General features: G+C 42.7%; 1 protein-coding gene across 1 annotated transcript in view; it reads right to left on the bottom strand.

The window, feature by feature from the left end:
* The window catches only part of STK11 (serine/threonine kinase 11), a 149,727-nt gene that overhangs the window by 102,101 nt on the left and 29,741 nt on the right, over positions 1 to 17,885 (bottom strand). The window contains exons 3-6 of the mRNA XM_075352959.1: positions 6,423 to 6,512; positions 5,557 to 5,689; positions 5,321 to 5,457; positions 4,717 to 4,844 (exon numbers count right to left, since the gene is read on the bottom strand). Of these exons, the coding sequence (XP_075209074.1) occupies positions 4,717 to 4,844; positions 5,321 to 5,457; positions 5,557 to 5,689; positions 6,423 to 6,512 (488 nt within the window). The remainder of the gene's footprint in view (positions 1 to 4,716; positions 4,845 to 5,320; positions 5,458 to 5,556; positions 5,690 to 6,422; positions 6,513 to 17,885) is intronic.

Raw genomic sequence — 17,885 nt, 5'->3', positions numbered from 1 at the left:
TGCAAAGTGTACATTAATGAGAAAAAAATGAACTTTTTTGAATTTACCAAATGTCTACAATGAAACAGAGTGAAAAATGTAAAGGGGTCTGAATACTTTCCGTACCCATTGTACATACATAGTGCTATCAATTCCGCAGTGCTTTATATACATCAGCAACACTGTCCACATTGAGGCTAACAATCTAAGGTCCCTATCAATGTGTTTGGAGTGTGGGAGGAAACCGGAGACCCCGGAGGAAAACCCACACAAAAACAGGGAGAACATACAAACTCCTTACTGATGTTGTCATTGGTGGGAATTTGAACCCAGGACCCCACAGCGCTGCAAGACTACAGTGCTAACCACTGAGCCACAGTGCCGCCCCTCTGTTCTGCTGCAGAATACATTTTGAACCAGTCATTGACCCCAATTATAGAGCCAATATCATTAAAGGGGTATTACCATCCCCAAGATCCTACCCCAATATGTAGTGGGCATCATAATATTAGCAAATCCCTCTAATTAGAAATGTAGTATAGTTCTCCTCATAGCCATGTATCTTACCTCATGTGCAGGGCATTGCAGTATAGCTATAGCTACCTACTACCTACATAGCTCCCTCACCTACTGTATCCTCACCCATCGCGTGTAGACTGTGAGCCCTCCCGGGCAGGGACCGCTCTCCTCCTGTACCAGTCTGTGCCTTGTTTTGTTTATGATTATTGCACTTGTCCCTATTATGTATACCCCTTTCAAATGTAAAGCGCCATGGAATAAATGGCGCTATAAAAATAAATAGCTATCCATAGTTACAACCAAAAGGAAGTAACAGTATATGTGTGGACAAACCATAGATACCTAAGGTGCAATGCTCTGCACATGAGTTAAGGGTCATACTTAATCAAGAGAACTATACTACATTTCCAATTGGAGGTATTTGCAAATATTACTGCACCTACTATATCTTGGGATAGGATCGTTGAGATGAAAATAACCCTTTAAATACCCTCTTAAAAATGGGATCAACTCTTCTAGTTATATTTGCACACAGTTTTTGTAGTTAAAAAGTGATCACACCAAAAATTCATTTCATTTGTTCACTTTGCTTTGTGCTCATTTATAAAAAAAAGGTTACCATTTCTATTTTCAAAACCATTCTTAGCTATTTTTTCCACAGCTTTAGGCAACTTTTGCACAATACTGTGTTTATGTTCGGATACATGTAAATGTAATATTTTTGCAGCAGATATGATCAATTAGGTTAAATATAGTATGTCAGGATATAAGGCAGTATACTAAATAATCATGTATTTATCAACGGAGCTCAATAAACGGGAGCTTATGAATATTTTTTGGCTGCCACATTGTTATGATACGCAAAAAAAAAATAAATCAGTACAGCTATACTGAAAAAAAAAAACCAAACAGCTCAGAATGTTTATCATATCCAGTGGAACCTTGGTTTTCGAGAACAATCCGTTCTGGGAGTGTGCTCGTACACAGTTACTCGTCTAGCAAAGCAAGATTTCCCATAGGAAATGCAATGCAGACAATTCTTCCACAACTTGTTTAATGTCCCATCCTGGTTCGCTATTGTGCCATTCCACACACGTACAAACACACACAGACACGCATATTATGCTCACCTTACCTTCCGTTCCATCGCCGGCCTCCTGGTACTTGTAGTTCGCCGGTACAGGATGTGTATCGGGTAACCATGAGCATAATATGTGTGTATTTGTGCGGACTGCAAGAGCGGGTCAGAGCACGGTGACAGTACGGAAGTGTGTGCGGTGACTCGTACAGCAAAGATTGCTCGTAAACGGAGTTACAAATTTACAGCAAGCTTTGCCGTATAGCGAAATGCTCGCACACAAAGTTACTCATAAACCGAGGTTCCACTGTACTCTAATTCTACAATCACTGCGTCAAAAACTTATCAATTAACCCCTTCACCCCAGGCAATTTTTCCATTTTTTGCTCCCCTTCTTCCGAGAGCCGTAACTTTTTTTATTTTTCCGTCAATCTTTCCATATGAGGGCTTCATTTTTTGCAGAACGAGTTGTACTTTTAAATGAACCCATGAGTTTTACCATATAGTGTACTGGAAAACGGCAAAAAAATTCCAAGTGCGGAAATATTGCAAAAAAAAAAGTGCGATTGCATGATTGTTTTCAGGGGATTTTATTCACTGTGTTCACTATATAATAAAACTGATGTATCTATGTAATGCCTCAGGTCAGTGAGAGTTTGTAGACATCAAACATGTATAGGTTTACTTGTATCTAAAAAGCTAAAACAAACTCATAAGTTTGTCCAAAAAAGTGGCGCACTTTTTGCGCCATTTTCCCTGAGCCGTAGCGCTTTCATTTTTCAGGATCTATGGCTCTGTGATGGCTCATTTTTTGCGTCTCGAGTTGACGTTTCTAATGGTACTATTTTTGCGCAGATGCTACGTTTTGATCGCCTCTTATTGCATTTTGTGCAAAATTTGCAACGACCAAACAACACAATTTTGGCGTTTGGAATTTTTTTACCATTTACCAATCAGATTAACTAATTTTATATTTTGATAGATCGGGCATTTCTGAATGCAATGATACCAAATGTGTAGATTTTTTTTAAAAAATTAATCGTTTAATTTTCAATGGGCGAAAGGGGGTGGTTTAAAAACTGTTAGAATTTTTTTTATTTTTTTAAATAAAAAAACCTTTTTTTATTGTATTAGGGGGCCTTACGGATCAGCAGTCAGATAGCTTATGCATTTCTGTTGATCAGAGCAGCACAGCTCTGATCAGCAAAAATGCAGCGTTCCTTGTAGAGCCGACACTAACAGGAACTATGTTATGATAACGACAGGAGTCTTCACATGACCCATCCCTACCATGGCAACCATCGGCTCTCCATTATCGCAGACATGTGCAGGGATTGCCACCGGCTCACCACAGCAGCTGGCGGTGGTTACTCCTTCATGATTTAGGACGTACCGTTACATCCTCAGTTGTGAAGGAGTTAATCGTTGTTAAGAACACTTCTTCCATCACAATCTTGCAATCTAAAAAAAAGCTGCTGATCACCCAACGAATGAGCAGAACACTTGGTCATCAGGTGACATCATCTATTGGTTTGTAAAACAATCTCTTGCGGCAGCACCTTATGCTGTGTAAAAAGGTCCAGCAGTACCAAAAACAATGGCAGCCTTGGCACACTGAACAGATCTATTATAATATAATTACCAGTGATGAGTGAGTGTGCTTGGCACTACTCGTTACTCGATCATCGGGGTACTCGCGGAGCTTGGCCGAGTATTGAGGGTGCTCGGATGTGTCATTCGTGAAACAACGACCATAACGCATAGGCTTGCTTCACTGAATGATGTGAGCCGGCAACCCAGAGATGGCCATTTGCAGTCTCTGAATGGCTCTTACTAGGGTTAAAACAACATTTTGTGATGTAGCATACTCCACTCTCCGTCCCCGGAAATGCTCAGTTTATGACTGGCTGTATGTGGGCGGAGAGCCGAACTGACCAATCAGAGACTTTTTTTATACTCGTTACTAGAGTTGACCCCATTCAGAGCATCTGATCTACTCGACTCGAGGACCGAGCACCCGACCATTTTAGTGCGCGCTCATCTATCTATTACAGATAGCTCATTGCACATTTGAATAGGCCAATTAATGGAATCTTGTCTCTGGCTTTTTGCCATCTAATCTGAAAGCAGCATGATGTAGAGACAGACCCCTTAATTCCAGTGATGTATCACTTGCTGTGCTCTTATTTGTGGTTTTGATAAGATTATTCTTATATTAACAGGAAATTATCCCTTGAAAACTAGTACAACTGCATATGTAGTCTTCCATATGTACCATAATCGGGGTGCCTCTTATAATCCGGATATGGCTTACCGAGGCAGCGGTGGTGCTGCAGGGTCAGCGATACTGAGAGCTCGGAGGAGGGGGTGTCACAGCAGTGGAGCAGATCATGAGGGTTACAGGACAGAGAGTCAGCGATACTGCGGACTCAGGGGGCACCATTGATCTGCTGCCGGTTAACACAACTTCAAAAAAAATAAATAAATAATTACCACGGAGGCAAATCTGAGCACACACCGCCTCTGCGGCCATTTTCTTGAAGTCCATTGTGTCAACCGCCGGCGATTCAATGGAGCCCACCGGCAGATCAATGGCGCCCGCTGCCACGACAACGCCGAGCCCGAAGCATCCCCAAACCTCCATCTACTGACCCTCCTGAGCCGCGACAACCCCTCCTTCAAGCCCGCAGCATCGCCGTCTCTGCCTCATGTGACCTTCCTGAGCTGCTCCACCACCGCCGCTCCCTCCTGGTGAGCCACTATAAGTTGCACAAGGATTATAAAATGGACTCTCTTTTTAACATTACAAATTATTTTTTCCTCCTCTAAATTTGGGGTGCATCTTATAATCCGGTGCATCTTATAAAACAAGAAATACAGTAATGCAGCACAGTGTACACAGAAAGCTGCCAATGTGGTGTGGGTGAGGTTTACATACAGTTCAGCATTCAGGGAACGGATAGATCTGCAACAGACGTATCAGTGAGTTTATCAAAACTACAGCAAGCATCTCTGGAATCATGGTCTTTACCCCCATTAGGATACTCAAATATGTTGCTGGTCAGCAGCTGTCTAATGTTTAGCACCATGAAGTGGACATTTATCGATACTTATTCTCAAAACAACACCTCTGTACTTACCCCTAAGAAGGTCAGATAGCAGCGGTCCACATTCTTCTGGAATTGAGTAGTCTCCCTTTCCAATATTCTCAAACAGTTTGTATATATTATCCCCTTCAAAGGGGTACAGCCCAGTAGTGATATTATACCTGTACATTAACAGAGATATGAGAAACATAAATTTCTGTGAGGAATAACTATTCTAATATCCTAACCCTTAGGATACAGTAGATCATGAATTTCAGTAAATTGGGATACTGACATCCAAAAACCTCTGCTCAACTACAGTACTACCTGGAGTAGTGGCCAGCAGAAGCTCACAGTGCACGGAGCCAGGACACCACAGCGCTATATACTTTGTAGTGGCCGATCTGGGGTTTTGCAACTCAAGTCACATTCATTGCCATTGGAACTCAGCTGCAGTACCAAAAAACATCCACCACAGAGCATAGAAAGCTGAGGCGTTCCAGCGTTATACACAGTGAACTGCAGGTGGCCTTAACTGCAGGTATCAGCTATGTCACTAATATCTCAATCCTAGGCAACTTCACTAGATGCACATGGTGTAGGATGTAATGGAGAAGAGTGCAATGGTCATGGATACAATTCAGAATGACAGACTTACAAGGTAACGCCTGCTGACCAGATGTCCACTTTAAACCCTGAGAAGGTGTCGAGGCCATTTGCAATTTCTGGAGGTTGAAAGGCGGGGGACCCCTGGCTGGTCCTGCAAGTATCACCCTCTGCAAATGGATGCAAGGCCTGTGGAGAGAGAAAGGTTATTGCCCAATAATGACCTACGTAACTGATGGACACAGCGTTTGGAGCTGATTTTCAGACGTGATCTCTCCGCAGCCTCACCTCTGCAACACCCAGATCTGAGATTTTGAGTGTCCCATCTGTTGTGAGCAGCAGGTTGCCAGGTTTTATGTCTTTATGCACAATACCCTGACTATGAAGGTACTCCAGTCCATCAACAAGTTGGCAAAAATACCTTAGGAACAAACAGATAAAAACAAAGATCAGGTCGAACACAAAATTAGCTCTTCAGATAACAAATGAAGAACAAAAAAACATGACATAAAAAAAATATATATATATATACCATTTGGTTTAGATCAGTAGATAACTGTAGAAAGATCATGTTTTCAAGGTTTCCTTATCATTGCACAGGTGGTACAATTATTATGAAGACATCAGACATTGCCACCGGTTCGCTCACCGATGCAGTATTAAGGCCGGCTTCACAGAGCTTTTGCTTTTATGATCAGTGGCTCCGCTGGGGCGCACGTCCGAACCACCGCACAATGGGATTTGGGCGTATGCACAGGTGGACCCATTGACAAGAATAATGTAAACAAAGTCACTGTGGGCTTGGTCGTACATAATTTTCGGCCTACTGGAGGCAGGCATCAAGACAGTCAACTGCACCTTCCTGCCAGACTCAACTAAGGCATGAATGGACAAAAATTATGCACAACAGAGCACATTAGGACTCCGTCTGCACAATTCTAGCCAATGGCAACATCGACACAGAGTGGACGTCCGAATACCATTTTGCTGGGGTTTGGATGTAACGCCCAAAGAAGCCATGAGCTATGTGACCTCAGCGTAAGAAAATCCTGAAAACATGATCTGTTGGGGGGTCATGAAGATGGAGTTAAAGAAACAGTGGTTTACTTGTTTGAGGAAGGAGACAGCAAACAGGTTTGTTTTTGGGTACCTACCCATGTGCCTGAAAGATGGGAAATCGTTTCTCGGGAACACTATCCAGCATCTCCTGCATGCCACACACGCAGTACTCCATCACCATATACGTATATGTCAGATTAAGGAGTGTTTAACAAAAAGTCAGGCTTTTATATATTTCACCTTCATAATCTAGATAATCAAAAACCACAAACAGTATGAAAAGTAATAACTGGCAAATAAGTTCTGTTTAGTGGCCTTGTCCTGCACCATACTTACCAGTAATTTAACCAGTACTTTACTAAATATACTTTGATTAGGCTTACAACTAATGTTCATTTGTTGTAAATCAACCACAGGTTAAGTGACTTTACTATTTGGATCTCCTAGAATTTCCACTGCCATTAGAAAGCCCCAGGAGTCTCAGCAGCATCTCAAAACGAAATTCTGCTGTCATAGATGTGGGCTGTCCTTCTCAATATTTGTTTCAGAAGCTGTTTGGCCCATGTTCAGTTGGAAAGAAAAAAGTAGCCAGCCAAGCTGACATTGCTGTTGTTGTGCTCAGATGCCACAGGAGACTCATCAGCAATCTTAAAGTCAGTGTACACACATGGTCAAAATTGTTGGTCCCCCTCGTTTAATTAAAGAAAAACCCACAATGGTCACAGAAAAAAAAAAAACTTCTCGACTGGGCACTCCTTAAGGCCCTCTTCACACGTCAGTGATTCTGGTACGTATGTGCTTTTTTTTTTCTACGTACCAGAATCAGGTACAGTTCTTGGACCCCTGCTGTTCTCCATTTACACCTTCGGCCTGGGACAGCTCATAGAGTCCCATGGCTTTCAGTATCATCTCTATGCTGATGATACGCAGATCTACCTCTCTGGACCTGACATCACCCACCTACTAACCAGAATCCCACAAAGTCTGTCTGCTATTTCATCCTTTTTCTCTGCTCGATTCCTAAAACTGAACATGGACAAAACATAATTCATTGTCTTTCCTCCTCCTCACTCAACCCCCTCACTTGATATATCCATCAATGTCAATGGCTGCTCACTTTCCCCAGTGCCACGCACTCGCTGCCTGGGGGTAATCCTAGACTCTGATCTCTCTTTCAAGCCACACATCCAAGCCCTTTTCACCTCCTCCAACTCAAAAATATTTCCCGGATTAGTACATTCCTTTCCCAAGAAGCTGCAAAACCCCTACTACATGCCCTTATTATCTCCCGTCTGGATTATTGCAACCTCCTGCTCTGTGGCCTCCCTTCTAACAGTCTCGCACCCCTAGAATCTATTCTAAACTATGCTGCCCGGCTAATCCACCTGTCCCCCCCGCTACTCCCCGACCTCTCCTCTCTGCCAATCCCTTCACTGGCTTCCCATTGCCCAACGACTCCAGTTCAAAACACTAACTATGACATACAAAGCCATCCACAACATGTCTCCTCCCTACATCTGTGACCAAGTCTCCCGGTACTTACCTACACGTAACCTCCGATCCTCACAAGATCTCCTTCTCTACTCCCTTCTCTACTCCCCTCTCATCTCCTCTTCCCACCATCGCATCCAAGATTTCGCCCGTGCCTCCCCCATACTCTGGAATGCTCTGCCAAAACACATCAGACTCTCGCCTACCTTGCCAAGCTTCAAAAGGAACCTGAAGACCCACCTCTTACGACAAGCCTACAACCTGCTGTAACCCTCAGTCTGATACAGCGCCGTACAATCAGCTCTACCCTCACCTACTGTATCCTCACCTATCCCTTGTAGACTGTGAGCCCTCGCGGGCAGGGTACCTCTCTCCTCCTGTACCTGTCTGTGTCTTGTACTGTTTATGATTATTGTACTTGTCCCTATTATGTATACCCCTTTCACATGTAAAGCGCCATGGAATTGATGGCGCTATAATAATAAATAATAATAATAAATAATAATCACGGACATACGCAGACCCATTATAATCAATGGGTCTGGTCACACATCAGTGATTTTTCACTGACCGTGTCTCCGTGCACCGTACACCTGTGTCCGTGATTCTGCACGGAGACAAGTCAGTTTTTTTCTGGCATCACTGATGACCCACGGACCACACTATGCTGTGATCCGTGAAACACGTACCAGAAAATCACGGACATATTAAATATTTTCAACTTACCTTGCCTGCGATTCGCTGTGCAGCCTCCGCTCTCAGGAGCTTCTGCCTGGCTCAAGAATATTCATGAGAGCAGAAACCGCCAACCCGGAAGTAGCTGCTGAGAGCGGTGGGCGGTCGCTGCAGACCCGAGGAATTCAGCACCATGGACAGCAGGAGCGGGGGCAGGTGAGTAATGTCCATATGCAATCACGGATTGCACATGGACAACCCACGTGTGCAGTGAATCACGTAACACGGAGGGACATGTGCGTGTTTTACACGTCAGTGAAGAACATCAGTGTTCTTCACTGACGTGTGAAACGGGCCTAAGAGCAAACTGCTGAAGGTTGCCTTTTCCAGACGACATGTTTCAGCTCTTTCCAAAGATATTTTCCTCTTAGTCATTCTTGGGTGTTTATAGCTGTGTGTTTTGGGTCATTATCCTATTGCAAGACCCCATGATCTGCGACTGAGCCCAAGCTTTCTGACACTGGGCAGAACATTGCTCTCTAGAATCCCCTGATAGTCTTGAGATTTCATTGTACCCTGCACAGATTCAAGACACCCTGTGCCAGATGCAGGAAAGCAGCCCCAGAATATAACAGAGCCTCCTCCACGTTTCACAGTAGGGACAGTGTTCTTTTCTTGATATGTTTCAGTTTTTTGTCTGTGAACATAGAGCTGATGTGCCTTGTCAAAAAGTTCCAGTTTTGTCTCATCTGTCCATAGGACATTCTCCCAGAAGCTTTGTGGCTTGTCAATATGTAGTTTGGCAAATCCAGGCTAGCTTCCTTCCTTATGATTTTTTTTTTTCCCAACAATAGTGTCCCTCCTCGGTCATCTCCCATAAAGTCCCCTTTGGCTCAAACAAAGATGGATGGTGCGATCTGATCCCTGATGTTCCTTGAGCTTGAAGTTCACCTTTAATCTCTTTAGAAGTTTTTCTGGGCTCTTTTGTTACCATTCGTATTATCCGTCTCTTTGACTTGTCATCAATTTACCTCACTTCCAGGGAGGTTGGCTACAGTCCCATGGATCCTAAATTTCTGAATAATATGTGCAACTTTCTGCAGGTGGAGTTTACTATGTCTGGATGTCCGCCTGCAGAAAACATATGCCCGAAGATGGTGCAAGACAGAGCACACGCTGACTCCGTCTGCTCCATTATAGTCAATGGCCCCATCATCGTATGTGTCCGAAACCCGTTTTGCAGGGGGGGTGGGTTCTGATGGATGCCCAGATGGGACCTGTACACGTGGGTAAAAACGCGATATGAAAGTGACCTTATTTATTATTTCTTTTGTCAGATTAAAGTTATTTTTGTGACCATTGTGTGTTTTTTTTTTTCATTAAACGAGGGGTACCAACAATTTTGACCACGTGTATATATGCTGAGAGATTCGAATCGAGCTGTGGCCAACATTACCTTAAAGGGTTATACCCATCATCTTCACTTTTTTAGTTAACTGCTTGTTAAAGTGTGCAGCCATTCTTGAAACAAAGGGAACCTAAACAGATGATACATGATGCCCATGGATCAGACAGCATGTATCAGATGCTGATTACATGATTTCAGCCATATATGTATAAAGCTCAAATGCTGTGGTGATTCAGAGAAAAAAAAATTTAATAGGAAGGACTTGCACAGAAGACAGTGAGACAGGTGAGTCCACAGCAGGCTTCTCTTAGCACTTAACTCCAATGCAACTCGGTCCCCGGTAGCTGTTAACCCTTTCCCCAGGGCAATTTTACATTTTCGGTTTTACCCCCCCTTCTTCCTAGAGCCATAACTATTTTTCAATCAACATTGCCATATGAGGGCTTATTTTTTGCAAACCGAGTTATAATATATATATATATTTTGAATGACATCATTCATTTTACCATACAGATTTCTGGGAAAGGGGGAAAAAATAATTCCAAGTGCGGTGAAATTGCAAACAGAAACCACCCCTGCAATTCCGCAAATAAATGAATAAAATATTATAATGTTAATCTATATATATATATATATATATATATATATATATATATATATATATATATATATAAAAAGCTGAGTGTGTGTGTGTGTCTGCTAAAGGAATTCGCACCGTTGCATGTACAATCACAAAATTTTGCACAGACACCTTAAGGGAACTCAGGGAACTTCGTAGACTGTTTTGACAAGAACGTTTAACCCCGTGCTTTACAGTTACTCTCCAAAAGACATGCCTCCATTAAAGTGAGTGGAGCTTCGAGCTACAGGCTATTATTAGCAGCGATGATTGGTTGCTAAAGGAGCAAAGGACATTAATAGTATAAGAAGCTTATGTGTGAGGTAATATGAGGTCGGTGGAGAGAAAGACCAAGACAGACACAGATTGAGAGACAGGCAGGCACAGACAGAAAAAGAGGCACACAGGGAAAGAGACGGAGACAAACAGAGACACACACAGAGACAGATAGAAAAAAAAAATCCAGACAGAAAGACACACAGGGAAAGAGACAGACAAGGAAAGAGCCAGACAGACAGAGAGATAGAGACACACAAAGACATAGATAGATAGATAGATAGATAGATAGATAGATAGATACAAAGAAAGAAAGAAAGACACACAAAACACAGAGATAGAGACAGACAGACACTGAGAAACAAAGATAGAGACAGAGAGAGAGAGAGACAAAGACAGACAAGAAAAGAGACAGACAGACAGAGACTGGGAGAGAGACAGAGAGACAGTTACTATCCTGGGCAACGCCTGGGTACTACAGCTAATTTTATTTATTTATTCTTTTAAATTTACCATGTTTACTATATGGTACAACTGACCCGGCAGTATGATTCCCCAGAAAAAAAAAAAAAAAGGAGTTGCGCCTTTATCACCATTTTCCGAGACCCGTAGTGTTCTCATTTTTCAGGATCTGGGGGCTCAGTGAGGGCTTATTTTTTGTGTCTTGAGCTGACATTTTTAATTCATTATACCATTTTTGGGTAGATACGATGTTTTGATCGCCTGGTATAGCATTTTATTGCAATGTTGCAGCGACAAAAAAAAAAAAAAAAAAGTAGTAGTTTGAGTTTTTAATTTTTTTCCATTATGTATTTATCGATCAGATTAATTTTTTATATTTTGAAACATCAGACACTTCTGAATGTGGCAATACCAAATATGTGCATTTTTTATGGTTGTATTTTCAATGGGGCAAAAGGGGGTTAATTGAACTTTTTTTTTTTTTTAACATTGAAAAACTTTAAAAAAAAACCCAAACTAACAACTTTTTATTGTTTTTAATAGTCGCCTTAAAGAACTTGAAGCCTACATTATCCGATTGTTTCTGCTGATCAGAGTGATCCTTCAGCCTTCCCTCTAAGCAAAAATGCTGATCTCCGGTGAATGCCTGCTGTCATGACAACCCATTGGCACCTGGTGATCATGTCATGGGGACACCGATGGGAGCAGGGAATGGCGCGCTTCTGGCAGCAATCTAACAACTAGTTAACAGGAGTGGGCTGATGGGAGATCCACCCGTGCCTGTTAGCTGCACGTCAGGTGATCACATCAGCCTACATGAGCAGGGTGAGATGCGAGCTCAGGATGTGAACTAGCATCAAAGTCAGGAACACAACCAAAGATGTATATGTACGTCCTTGGTCGAGAAGGGGTTTTTCTCTGAATTGATGTGATATCGATAAAGTCATGAAGCTGGTGTCTGATACATGCTGACTGTAGATCGAGCAGCATGCATCAGCTGTCAAGTACCCTGTAAGCACTGTTACAAGCACTGAACTGAAGCTGCCCACTATTAGAAGATACTAGGATCACTTGAGCATTCTGTTAAGTTTCAAAACAGTGCTTACAAGCTCCGTAGAAAAGAGCTTGTAAGCACTGCACGTTTTGCTATCTTGCAGTGGTGATCTGTCTCCAAGGCAACAAGTAAAAATGTAAAGTGTTAATATCTCAAACAAGGCTGAAAATTTTAATAAGCAGTAAATTGCAAAATAGTTTGCATTTACAAGAATACCCATTTATAAAGATGGGAATAGTAACCCTTTAAATTGGTGCTGGCTGCTTGTAAAGTCTGTAGTGTTGTTTCAGTAAGGGTGAGTGCGGTTTGCGCATATGAGGGGGTGTTCATGTTTCAGTCACTGTATACCTGCCATACACTGTATATCTGCTCCTGACAGCCGGACAGCTACTTCACCAGTCATCTACAACCTGGACGATACACAAACAGCATTTCAGCACAGCTGTGTAAACCAGGCAATGCAATCCTATGGATCCTTGCGCATCTTCTATGCTGCCTACTGGTTTTCTTTCACCAAGCCCTTTGCATAATAAAATATAGGGTTGTTATAGTAACGATAACCATACTATCCATTTTTTATCGTCACTTACTTGTCTTAAACTACAGCTCTTTCCAGTCTGCTATGCTGAACAGTGGAGGTGTATCATGCGCTATCATACCTATGATAGCTATCAAAGTGTCATTCCCTGACAGTAGGGTTTGGTTGTGTGAATCAGTGATGATTGGATCTCACACTTCACCAATGTCATCCTCTCACATATATGCATGGCTCGAATGTGATCTTGTCACATGTATTTATAACATAATAGAAGACAATTTTACCTGTATATCACCTTATAGTGGCAGATTAATGTGCCTGAACCACAATCTGCAAAGATGGTAAACCATGAAATCCATGTTAAAAGGGGTTGTCCAGTCTAAATCCGCAAGTGTGTAATTATTCTGTGACTGCAGACCTGTGACTCCTCGCAGCAGATGTGAAGATTCAAGTGTCAGAGCTGTGAAAGGCGACCACGTAGCTGCGAGTATGCAATATAGATACGCCTGGCCAGAATCTGGCTAGAGGAGATCCATTGGGATTGAGCGAGGCCGCACCCAGTCTAATCAGACTCTGGCTGATCCTATGCATATTACATGACACGTGACCCCCCCATTCCCAGCTCAAGGTAAATCCTCACAGAACATAGTGGGCGGCACGGTGGCTCAGTGGTTAGTACTGCAGTTTTACAGCGCTGTGGTCCTAGGTTCAAATCCCACCAAGGACAACATCAGTAAGTAGTTTGTATGTCCTCCCTGTTTTTGGTGGGTTTTCTCCCAGACTTCAAAGACATACTGATAGGGAGTTTAGATTGTGAGCCCCAATGGGGACAGTGATGATGATGTATGTAAAGCGCTATATAAAAATAAAGATTATTAATTATTATTATAGTGCGTGCCATGTGAGGATTCACAAGTCTGCAGTCACATTGAGTCTATAAGTCTACACTCACTCTAACAACCCCTTTAATAAAAATTCACTTACATACATATGAGGCTACTGTGAGGGCTCAATGTATATAGGAGGCTATCGGGTGACTAATTCTATATTTAGGAGCCAGGTGTGGTTCATACTATACGTAAGGAGCTAATACTGTTTGTAGGGGGCTATGTGGGTGAATCATACTGTATATAGGGGAGCTGTGTGTGGGCTCATACGGTATATAGATAGCGATGAGGGCTCATACCATATGTAGGGGGCTGTGTGGGAGCTCATCCTGTATACAAAGGCTATGTTGGGGGGCTCATCCTGTTTATAGGGAGCTACCGTATTTTTCGGACTATAAGACGCACCTTTCCCCCCCAAATGTTGGGGGAAAGTGGGGGGTGAGTCTTATAGTCTGAATGTGGCTGCGGGGAATGAGGGTGCTGCGGTGGAGTGGGTCATCGGCGACACGAGCAGGCTTGTAGCAGCCTGCCGTGACCACGTGGGCCCGCTCATTTCATATGAGCGCCCATCCTCCCTCAGCGCTGAAGCCGGCGCTGACAAGTGGGCGGGGTGATGGGCGGAGGGTGCGCGCATAATTAACAGCAGGCCCGCGTGATCAACCCTGGCAACTACAGCCTGGAGTGATCATATGCGGCTGTATTCACTGCCCCCCGCGCACCATCAGCGCGGGGTGCAGTGAATCAGTATATTCACCTGTCACCGTTGTCTGCAGCATCGCTCGTCGTCCTATCTGCCGGCCCGCTGATCTGTGTAGAGAGCGGTGAGCACAGCGATGACGTCATCGCTGTGCGCACCGCTAGTCTCCACAAAGGTCAGCTGACAGGTAGACAGGAGGACGAGCGATGCTGCAGACAACGGTGACGGCTCCACACAGGTCAGCGGTGCTGCTGCCGGCATTGACAGGAGGAGGAGCAATGCTGCATGGAGCGAGGAAAGACGAGTATAAATGTTTATTTTTTTTGTGTGCCACAGGATACAGGCCATATAGCAGGATGGATGGGGGTATATATCAGGATGGATGGGGGCATATCAAAGGATGGTAGCATATCAAAGGATGGGGGCTATACCATAATGGCGGTATATAGCAGGATGGGAATATATACCAAAATGGGGTACATATATACAAGGATGGGAATCATATACAACGCAGGATGATCATTACCAGGATGGGGTACCTTAGTAGAGAACTTGGGGACATTACGCCCATAACAGTATCAGTAGCAGATCCTCGCCCCATAAGTGTGTCATGACCACATTTTTTGCTTAAAATTTTATTTTCCTACACTAAAACCAGGGTGCGTCTTATGGTCCTGTGCGTCTTATAATCCGAAAAATACGGTATGTGGGGTGCTCATACTGAATACAGGGGGTGTCAGCATACTTCTGCTTAATATTGATATTATTTAATGTACATATTACTTATAGGTTAATATTAACATTGACCAGAATTAATTTCAGCTTATTGGTTCAGCCCTCCACACCAGTCACAGTCTCTCAAAGAAAACTGCTCACCCCTGCCCTAGTCTCTTATGTAATTTGGAGGATATTCAACCATTCAAGTATATGGGTGCACAAAAGAAAAAAGAAATATTAAAAAAATCTGACCCAATATGGATTAACCATATAGCATGTGATTTTTACAGATAAACTAATTCTGTAACATTGGCAACTGTATTTGGTCTTGTACATTAACTGCTGATATAGTTAGGTCCAGAAATATTTGGACAGTGACTGAATCTTCGTGATTTGGCCTCCGCATGCTGCTATTTTTTATTTAAAATGAAATAACTGAGATGTAACTGAAGTGTGGAATTTCAGGTTTAATTAAAGGGGTTGAACAAAAAATATCATTTGAAACATTTAGGAATTACAACCATTTTTTTTTTTGTAAAGCCTCTTCATTTCAGAGACTCAAAAGTAATTGGACAAAATTTACTTTAAAATAAATAAAAGGTTCATTTTTAATACTTCCTAGAAAATCCTTTACAGGCAATGACTGCCTGAAGTCTGGAAGGCATGGACATCACTAAACATTGGGTTTCCTCCTTTGCCAGGCCTTTACTGCAGTTGGCTCCAGTTGTTGCTTGTCGGTGGGTTTTTCTGCCTTACGTTTGTGCCATCTATGTGAACTACATGCTCGATGGGGTTGAGATCTGGTGATTGATTTGGCCATTGAAGCATATTCCACTTCTTTGCACCCTGGATTGCTTTCACAGAATATTTAGGGTTATTGTCCATCTGTACTGGGAAGTGTCATCCAATCAAGCTTGATGCATTTGAATGAATCTGAGTAGAAAAGTACAGCCCTGTACACATTAGAATTCATCCGGCTGCTTCTGTCCTCAGTCACATCATCAATAACCACTAGTGACCCAGGGACATTGGAAGCCATGCATGCCCAGCAATCACACTGCCTCCATCCATTACAGTGGATGTGGTGTGCTTTGGATCATGAGCCTTTTCAAGTCTTCTGCATACTTCCTGCTTCCCATCATTCTGGTGCAGGTTGCTCTTCGTTTCATCTGTCCATACAATGCATTTCCAGAACTGGGCGCCTCCTTTAGATTCTTTTTGACAACATCTAATCTGGCTTATTTTTCAGGCTCATTAATGGTTTGCACTTTGTGGTGAACCCTCTGAATTTGCATTCAGGCAGTCTTCTCTTTATGGTAGACTTGGGCTCCTTTCAGATTGCGTTTTTCCCTACATCCACAGGTCCCGTCGGAGCATCCATCCGAACTGCCCCTCCCCCACTCTGCAAAGCGTGTTCCAGACGCATGCGCCCGGCAGGGCCATTCACTGTAGTGGAGCACACTGCATTAGCGTGTGCTCTGTTTTGTGCCATTTTTGCACATATACATTTTCTGTAGACGGACACCCCAACGTAGTGGACTACGTTCGGGTGTCCGTCTGCAGAAAACCGACGGGACCTGTGGACGTAGAGAAAAACGCAATCTGAAAGGAGCCTTAGATACTGAAATACCTACTTTCTTGAGAGGGTTTTTCACTTGGGTGGATGTTATGAAGGGGTTTTCCTTCACAAAGGAAACGAGTCTGTGACCACTGTCACCATTGTCTTCCTTGGACATCCAGGCCTCTGAGTTCCCATGCTCTCCAGTGTGCTCATTTTTATTTTTTTCAGAATATAGCAAACCATTGATTTGCCCACCCCTAACATCTCTGCTATCTCTCGGATTAATTTATTTTTTTCCAGCCCAATGATGTTCTGTTTTTTCTCCATTGAGACCTCTTGACTGCATGTTGTAGGTTTCCAACAATAGCATCCAAATGGAAATGCCCCACCTGGAATCAGCTCCAGACCTTTTAACTGCTTAATTGATGATGAAGTAATTAGGGAATAATTTATGCAGCTCATTAAAAAAGCTTGAGATAAAATTGTCCAATTACTTTTGGTCCCTTTAAAAAGGGGCAGCTACATGTTAAAGAGCTATTCCCAAACCGTTTATCCAATTACAATGCGAATACCCTGAAATTAAAGCTGAGAATATGCACTTAAAACACACATTGATTACATACCTGTATATTTAAAATGTTTTGGCAAACAAGTAAAATGCCAACATTTGTGTCACTGTCCAAATATTTCTGGACCTAACTGTATAAAAACAAATTGCATTTAGAGGACATTATAGAAGAAAAAAATATCTGTTACCATCCGAGAGAAACAGACTGATATCTTTCTAAATTGGTTATCTTAGTCTGAACTTTTTTTTTTTTTTTAATTTAAAGGACTGTTAGCAATGTATAAGTTAACAATTTTACTTGTAAGTTAACAATGAAATTTGGATAGCACCCTGAAGTAGAATGTCTGTTCAGTATGTGTCACCATTTTCCACGGATCCCCATAGACTGTAGAGGCAAAGTCTCATCAACAAAACAGATGAGAATAGGACATGGAGTATCACATCAGGAGACACATATTCATTACACTTATGGGTGTATGGATCAATGAAAGACTATTGGCCAGTACATGGTCTTACAATGTAGCCATAAAGTCTGCCTACACGGGCGCGGTTTGGAATCTAGTGCCATCCTGGGATGAAACACACACCCGGACCTCTTCTGAGTG

Source organism: Anomaloglossus baeobatrachus, chromosome 1 (assembly GCF_048569485.1).
Source record: "Anomaloglossus baeobatrachus isolate aAnoBae1 chromosome 1, aAnoBae1.hap1, whole genome shotgun sequence".
Taxonomy (NCBI): domain Eukaryota; kingdom Metazoa; phylum Chordata; class Amphibia; order Anura; family Aromobatidae; genus Anomaloglossus; species Anomaloglossus baeobatrachus.
This window is presented reverse-complemented; position numbering and strand designations above follow the sequence as displayed.